General features: G+C 43.3%; 2 protein-coding genes across 2 annotated transcripts in view; both read left to right on the top strand.

Annotated features, from left to right (window-relative positions):
- Positions 1–2,870, top strand: part of LOC143476112 (uncharacterized) — a 17,443-nt gene extending 14,573 nt beyond the window's left edge. Inside the window, exons 9-14 of the mRNA XM_076974108.1 lie at positions 1,066–1,152; positions 1,432–1,535; positions 1,795–1,855; positions 2,007–2,146; positions 2,221–2,338; positions 2,424–2,870. Of these exons, the coding sequence (XP_076830223.1) occupies positions 1,066–1,152; positions 1,432–1,535; positions 1,795–1,855; positions 2,007–2,146; positions 2,221–2,338; positions 2,424–2,465 (552 nt within the window). The 3' untranslated portion in view covers positions 2,466–2,870. The remainder of the gene's footprint in view (positions 1–1,065; positions 1,153–1,431; positions 1,536–1,794; positions 1,856–2,006; positions 2,147–2,220; positions 2,339–2,423) is intronic.
- Positions 2,871–3,008: 138 nt separating this feature from the next.
- On the top strand, positions 3,009–7,178 carry tbxtb (T-box transcription factor Tb). Its single transcript, XM_076974109.1, has 8 exons — positions 3,009–3,589; positions 4,047–4,311; positions 4,418–4,552; positions 4,650–4,711; positions 4,837–4,898; positions 5,089–5,265; positions 5,621–5,753; positions 6,205–7,178. Exons 1-8 carry the CDS (start codon positions 3,384–3,386, stop codon positions 6,473–6,475), a joined length of 1,311 nt encoding a protein of 436 aa, XP_076830224.1. The 5' UTR covers positions 3,009–3,383; the 3' UTR covers positions 6,476–7,178.
- The last annotated feature ends 326 nt before the right edge of the window (positions 7,179–7,504 follow it).

The raw sequence follows: 7,504 nt of genomic DNA, 5'->3' as shown, positions 1-7,504 counted from the left end.
GGGTGGGTGGAGGGGAGGGGGTGGAGGTAGGGCTGGGTGGAGGGGGTGGAGGTAGGGCTGGGTGGAGGGGAGGGGTGGAGGTAGGGCTGGGTGGAGGGGAGGGGGGTGGAGGGGAGGGGGTGGAGGTAGGGCTGGGTGGAGGGGGGTGGAGGTAGGGCTGGGTGGAGGGGAGGGGGGGTGGAGGTAGGGCTGGGTGGAGGGGAGGGGGGTGGAGGGGAGGGGTGGGTGGAGGGGAGGGGGTGGAGGTAGGGCTGGGTGGAGGGGAGGGGGGTGGAGGTAGGGGGTGGGTGGAGGGGGTGGAGGTAGGGGTGGGTGGAGGGGAGGGGGTGGAGGTAGGGCTGGGTGGAGAACAGCTTTGCAACATTTCTGAGCCAGCAATGAACAAGACACTAATATGTCCCCATAACATTTACCTGTCCTTCAATTTCCAAACATAATCTATGTTCTTGTTATTAGTGCAATGTGGAATAAAATGTAGTCCACTGTACATCATGGGTCTATAAACTTTTTTTCCACTGTAACATTCTGGTGACCATGTGAGCAATTCTGAACAGATGAAGATTGAAGATCGTCAACACGAATGATTAGATTTTCTTTTACAATTGCTCTAAAATGTACATTTAGGAGACACTCTTGTCTAGATCGACTTACTGGAGTCTTACTGTTGTCTTCATCCTCATAAAATTAGAACAGGGTCTAAGGAAAACATCTGAGAACAACATCAGAAATATAAAACACATTAAAAAATCAGTAATTACAGTTCATCGGTGACAGAGCCCAGAGAATGACCTGTAGGACGTGGTACACTGGTGGTGGGCTGTAGGTGTGGGATTAGTCACTTACATCAACCACCCTCTTCCTAACTCTGTCCCCTGGGACGTCTCACCCTCTGCTGCATGTGTGGAGTGAGAGCCTCAGGTGCCAGGGCTTACACCCAGAACTATGGGAGATGATGTGTTCCTCGTCACCTCCGACCCCTGGACTAATACCCATGTCAATCCCCCTCCACAATGACGCCACTTTCTGTAATGCCACAGAATGAACAACTGTCTTTCATCTCCACAGGTCTTCCTGCAGGAGTTCCACGTGCCTACGTGTTACAGTCTCCAGCCCAGCTTTCTGGAGAACTTCAGCACCAAGACTCTTTCTTTGGTATTCTTCACGTGCTATTTCACTCAAAATTTGTTGGATCCATGCAAAACAACTTATCAACAGATGACAGATTAAGTTAATTAAGTGAATTTATATGTGTGTTTGTATGTGTCTGACTTCATTTGCAAATGACAACAATTACATATTTGAAAAACGATCTAAACTGGAAGCTTCCAAGACACTATTTGTTTATAATTTTTATGTATTGTCTGTCTGGTTGTTTGTTTGTTTGTCTGTCTGGTTGTTTGTTTGTTTGTTTGTTTGTTTTTTGCCAAACAGCGAGTTGAGGAGCCACTTTGCCCGTCGAGGGCCGCGACCACCATGCTGTACAAGCTGCGGCTCATGCACCACATGTCACTGTCCCACATGGATCATGCTCGGAGGTCAGCCAGGCCCAGGGAACTATGGGAAAACAGACGTAGCAGTGCTAGTGCATTACATAAACACAGATACTAGCAAACCTTTATTCAGTCCAGAACGTTCTGGGCCAACGCAGAGGGCCTTCGTAACACAAGTGGGAATGTTATCTGATGTTGTCAACCTTAGCCAAAATGTCATTATTAAAAAAAATAAAAAGACCACAAATCTTTGTTTTTGTGAATTTGCTTTCCTATTAGTTTTTTTCTTTCGCCTTATGAACAGACTACTGGATACAAACGGACTAACATCACAGTGTGATAGTGTGTTCAGCATCAAAGATCTGGTTGGTTTCACCCAGTACACATAAACACAAACACATGAGAGCTTTTTCCCCCTCAAACTTCTTTCTTTCTTTCTTTTTACTGCATTATTACTGACTAACTAACGTATTCCTCAACATATCATCTGTGCTGCAACTCCACCTTACTGAACAGCTGGAGCTGGTGTGTCCAAACAAAGTCGTAACTACAAGACCGAGGACTCCTGGTGAGGCCCCCCCACCACATCCTTTAAGAGACGAGGCAATAACTGGGGACACACAAGAGTTAAGGACACCAGCTGATGAGGTGGCCAGGTGGGTCCCCTCTTTGTGAACACGGAGAACTCTATAAGCGTACACTGTAATGCTGACATCACTGATTTATTTAGCTCGCAAGACCCCGAAGGCTCCAAGTTTTGCAGCAGCAGAATCTCAACGTCCTGTGGGCCGGAGCAGCCCCTGTCCATTCAGGACATTCAGGACATGTCTTCTCGTTGTCTTCCACAGGTCAGCGAATGTTTATACTTGGTGACTGTGTTCATTTACATTGTCCTTTATTTTTAATTGACCTAACTGATCTTGTTCATTTCAGAGTAATGGTCTTGGAGGCAAGATGTGGACCAATTATGTGTAGTAAAGTACTTCCTATGATTCCATGATTTCATCAACGCTGCTTTGAGTGTTGTAATAACATAGTGTCTAATAGCTTAAGCATAATGATTTTTTGCATAATGAATGAAAGGATAACGAATGAATTCGTTTTGCCATAATGGAGAAACTTATTATTTATATGCAGTGGTGGTGGTGGGGGGATAATTCAAGTGTATCTACATTGGGTCTTTTCATGGTATATTTTATGTGAAATATTATCAATATGCAATTTCAATCTAGGTACTTTATTAATTCTGCCTGCCTGTTTACCTAAGGAAAAAACAGTTTATTTTACTTTCTAATAGCCAAAAAGTCACTAAATATCATTCTTCTTCCCTAAATGTATTATAAATCTATAAATAAATGTAAACATGAAATAATAAACGTGAAATAAACAGGATTACATTTGATTTAATGCATGTGTTTTCATATTTTAAGGTGTTGTTTAGATGTTATGCTTGCTACTAAGCTTCTGATAAACTGCAATTATATATCTTTTATAAGTTATTTATAGCCTGCGTAACACAAACGCATCGTGTTTTTACTATTGCAGATTTGGTTGTGAGATCCTATTTATTTGTTTGTTTTAAGTGGATAAACTGAGTTTGTACAAAGGCCTTCAGACTTCAAACACTTTGTCTATTCTAATGAATATGGACGTGCTTAACCAATGGAGTTTAGCCGGCAGGAATCAAAGCTCAGGGGAGCCAATCAGAAACGTCTACAGCAGCGCGTGGAGCGGCAGTGTTGCCCACATCTATTTATTTGGGTCCTGTGTTATTCAGGCCTAACGGGAACCTCCAACTACATGTCCATGGCACGGAGTATTTGACGTTACAGGACGTTATCAGACGGTGTGGATATCTTCTTCACGCACGAAGCCGTGGATATCTTGGACACTATGGCTTCTGGTGCAAGTGAATGTTCAGGAAAAACTGTCCAGTACCAGGTTGACCATCTTCTGAGTGCTGTGGAGAACGAGCTCCAGGCTGGGAGCGAGAAGGGAGACCCAACCGAGAAAGACCTCAAAGTCAGTCTCGATGAACTGGAGCTTTGGCAGAAGTTCAAAGAACTTACAAATGAAATGATTGTAACCAAGAATGGAAGGTATTCATGTCAAAATATCTCATAATAATGCAGAATAAGTTCAGACGTTTGTGCAATCTCAGTGTGGCGTATTTATATAAACACATTTGTTAAATGTATTTATTTGAATACGTCAAAAGATAAGTTCTCAGTAATATTCTGCAAGCAGAGTGTAAAATAAAATGTTTCACATATATAGTCTATCATAGGCGTGAAGGTTTTTCAGTTAATAACATGTCTCACTGTTTTCATTATTATATCATTTTTTTCTAGTCGGTTTAATTATTAAAACAAAGTACTATCAAATATGTGCTCAAAATGGCACTATCATTTCTTGTTTGCGCTTTCTTCATTTTCCTCTTTCTGATTTTTATTTCGTTTTACTATTGACCGCATTCAGTTTTAATGTCGTCTGCAGTGAAGTGAATTACACCCTTAATGTTCCTAAAGTCTTTATCTTCTGTTTGCTCGCACGAAGGCGCATGTTCCCCGTACTGAAGGTAAGCGTGTCAGGTTTGGACCCGAACGCCATGTACTCGTTCCTGCTGGATTTCGTGGGAGCGGACAATCATAGGTGGAAATACGTGAACGGAGAGTGGGTCCCTGGGGGCAAACCCGAACCGCAGGCCCCGAGCTGCGTCTACATCCACCCGGACTCGCCAAACTTCGGTGCGCACTGGATGAAAGCGCCGGTGTCGTTCAGCAAAGTGAAGCTTACTAACAAACTGAACGGAGGCGGACAGGTGAGACAAACACATACGGTACATACTTAACGCAAGATATATCCTTATATATATATATTGTTCTTGCAGTACTACATTGATCACCGTATGTTTTTATGCGTTGCAGATCATGTTAAATTCTTTACACAAATACGAACCTCGGATTCACATCGTGCGTGTCGGGGGGCCACGACGAATGATCACCAGTCACTCCTTCCCTGAAACTCAGTTCATTGCAGTCACTGCGTACCAGAATGAAGAAGTAATTTGAATAATAACACATATTCACTTGGTTTTAAACGTAACCCATGTTATTAAAAAAAAAAAAAACTTAACGCAACGATCTTGTGTTCTTTCAGATCACCGCGCTAAAAATAAAATTCAACCCCTTCGCCAAAGCATTCCTAGATACCAAGGAGAGGTTCAGTATTTGACAACACAGCAAACCTCTACAAACAAAACGCTTTCATGTATTCCGTTATATTTATGCATGTTGTTTATCGAAAAGAAGAAGCTTAACTCTTTTGTGTTCATTTTGTTTTCTAGAATTGATCATAAAGAAATATTGGACGATGCCAGTGATAGCCAGCAGTCGGGTTATACTCAACGTAAGTTTATTCACACACTTCTCGTAGTGCTTTCTGATTATAGTGGTGGAAATATCCCCTGAAATATCTACCCTTTATTGTCACAATGTGATCTTTTTGGGGGAGGGGGGACTACAGAATAATTTGATGCTGTGGTTGCTGCATGCTAACACAGGTCTGTCCTGAACTCTTCCCTATGTCCTGTCTGCAGTGAGTGGATGGTTTCTACCAGGAACAGGGTCTCTCTGTCCTCCTGCAAACTCTCACCCTCCGTTCAACGGCCCCTTGTCTTTACCCGCTTCTCATAGCTGCGAACGCTACTCCACGCTGAAGACTCACCGTTCCTCCCCTTACCCTAGTACCTACCAACACCGAACAGCCTCTCCCAGTACGTACACACACACACACACACACACACACACACACACACACACACACACTTTCTTTTCCTCCACTTGCTGCCTGCACTCATGGCTTAATGAGAAACTCAAACATGTGCCACTGAACTGGGAATGTCTTGAATTCCTCCAGCTTTTGTGTGTGTGCGTGAGCTCCCGGTCAAAAACAAACACACCGCAGTCACGGAGCGACAGGGCACCCACACGGACCTCAGCCGCCCACAGCCGTTCTGCTGGTGTTCACACGCAGGGAGAAAAAGAGCACCGCGTGTGTTAGTGTCTTGTGTGTATGACCTGCGGCGTCTCGGGGTGTGAGACAGTGATGTCTCTCTGCTTGCTCTTCAGGTAGTTACCCGGAGAACCCTTCATCAGGCTTGTCCATGCTACCTGCCCATGAGAACTGGTCCAGTCTGCAGATACCCTCTCACTCCAGCGTGGTACATACGGGCCAGCACTCATCTCCCAGTTCCAACTCCAGGTCAACACACACACACACACACACACACACACACACACACACACACACAGCTGGGCAAGCAAACACACACAAACATGCACACACTTACATCCCATGCACATGCACACATATGCACGCACAGACACACACACGTATATGTGCACAGACATACAGCAATAGTTTGTGATTGTTGATCAGACTGAATACATCATCAATTACAGTTTTAGGTCTTTAAGTAAACAGGACCAGACTTAGACCATGAATTGCATGATCTCTTGAGCCCATTATTACCACAATCACAAACAGACACTGTGGTATTGATATGTGATTGATATGTGAACATAATACCCATAAACATACAGTATCTAGCATAATATTTGACATATTCTAAAGCTTTGTGTATGAATATACACCGATTTTGCAATGCAAATATTAAACAGCTCTTCCACACATCCACGTGTGTCTCCTACAGTCAGTACACCGGCCTGTGGACTATGGGAAATGCTCCAGTGACTCCTGCCTCCCAGTCAGGTGGCATGGTGGGCACCCTGGGCTCTCAGTTCCTCCGAGGCTCAGCCAGTCACTATGCCAGCCTGTCTCACCCAGGCACGGCGCCCCCTCCTGGATCCCCACTGTATGACAGCACTGCCGGACCTGAGGTGCACGAGTCCTCCCCTTACGACGGCTCTGCCCACGTGCGGCTGCCCCCGGCCTGGGCTCCTATCACACCTCCCTCCCTGTAGGCCATGGAGCTCCATGCCTGGAGACTCCAGGAGGCTGGGAGGTTTCTGAACTCAGCACTCAAGTCTACGCACCAACGCTACGACAACTCAACCCTTCGTTCAGTCGACAAATTCATCATGTGCAGGAAGGAAGATGAAAGGAAACTTCATCCACCCTAGTACATACAACCTAGTACATACTACCAGTACATACAACCTAGTACATACTACCAGTACATACAACCTAGTACGTACAACCTAGTACATACTACCAGTACATACAACCTAGTACATACTACCAGTACATACAACCTAGTACATACAACCTAGTACATACTACCAGTACATACAACCTAGTACATACAACCTAGTACATACTACCAGTACATACAACCTAGTACATACAACCTAGTACATACTACCAGTACATACAACCTAGTACATACAACCTAGTACATACAACCTGCGAACCGGGTTCGCAGACCCGCCAATGCCTTGGAGTTTGTTTAAAATAATAATTTGTGCGCCATTTAAAAATATGATACATGTGGGTTTATTTATACTTTTCTAATGCATAGCTTATTTTTGTGCCATATGCAGACAATCATTTGTACAAAGTGTAAATGTCACTATTGTTAAAATTGATTTATTTTCACCTCAGGTTTTTTGCAGCATGAATTATTTGCAAAGGAGTTTTTATTTGTAATAAGTTGGATGATGCTGTATGGTTGATACAGAATTAATGCATTTCTATTGAAGATTAAAGCAATAAATGAGTCTGTATTCAAACTCAGTACCCTGTGTCGTGCATGAAGGAACCTTTGCATGTGCCTAATGTTTTAGTCCTACCCAATCTAATACGTATAGAGAAAAATGATCAAAAATGGTCAGGTTTTAAGTATCTAATGTATCTAATTCAGAGAATAACATAATTAAAATGAAAAATATAACTCCCATAAAATAACCACAGTACATTTATATGACCACTGATTGTGTGTAACATTGTAGATTTTAATTTAATTAAACAAAAACCTTTAATAATTCATAGAG

This window comes from Brachyhypopomus gauderio, chromosome 15, assembly GCF_052324685.1.
Source record: "Brachyhypopomus gauderio isolate BG-103 chromosome 15, BGAUD_0.2, whole genome shotgun sequence".
Classification (NCBI taxonomy): domain Eukaryota; kingdom Metazoa; phylum Chordata; class Actinopteri; order Gymnotiformes; family Hypopomidae; genus Brachyhypopomus; species Brachyhypopomus gauderio.
Note: the sequence above shows the minus strand (reverse complement) of the source record. Positions and strands in the feature narration are given on the sequence as shown.

Bases quoted from the DNA above. Each gene is read 5' to 3' on its own strand.
- tbxtb (XM_076974109.1), top strand. From the start codon at position 3,384: ATGGCTTCTGGTGCAAGTGAATGTTCAGGAAAAACTGTCCAGTACCAG. The intron at 4,712-4,836 runs GTTCAGTATTTG...TTTGTTTTCTAG, and splicing joins TTCCTAGATACCAAGGAGAG to AATTGATCATAAAGAAATAT. The intron at 5,266-5,620 runs GTACGTACACAC...CTTGCTCTTCAG, and splicing joins ACACCGAACAGCCTCTCCCA to GTAGTTACCCGGAGAACCCT.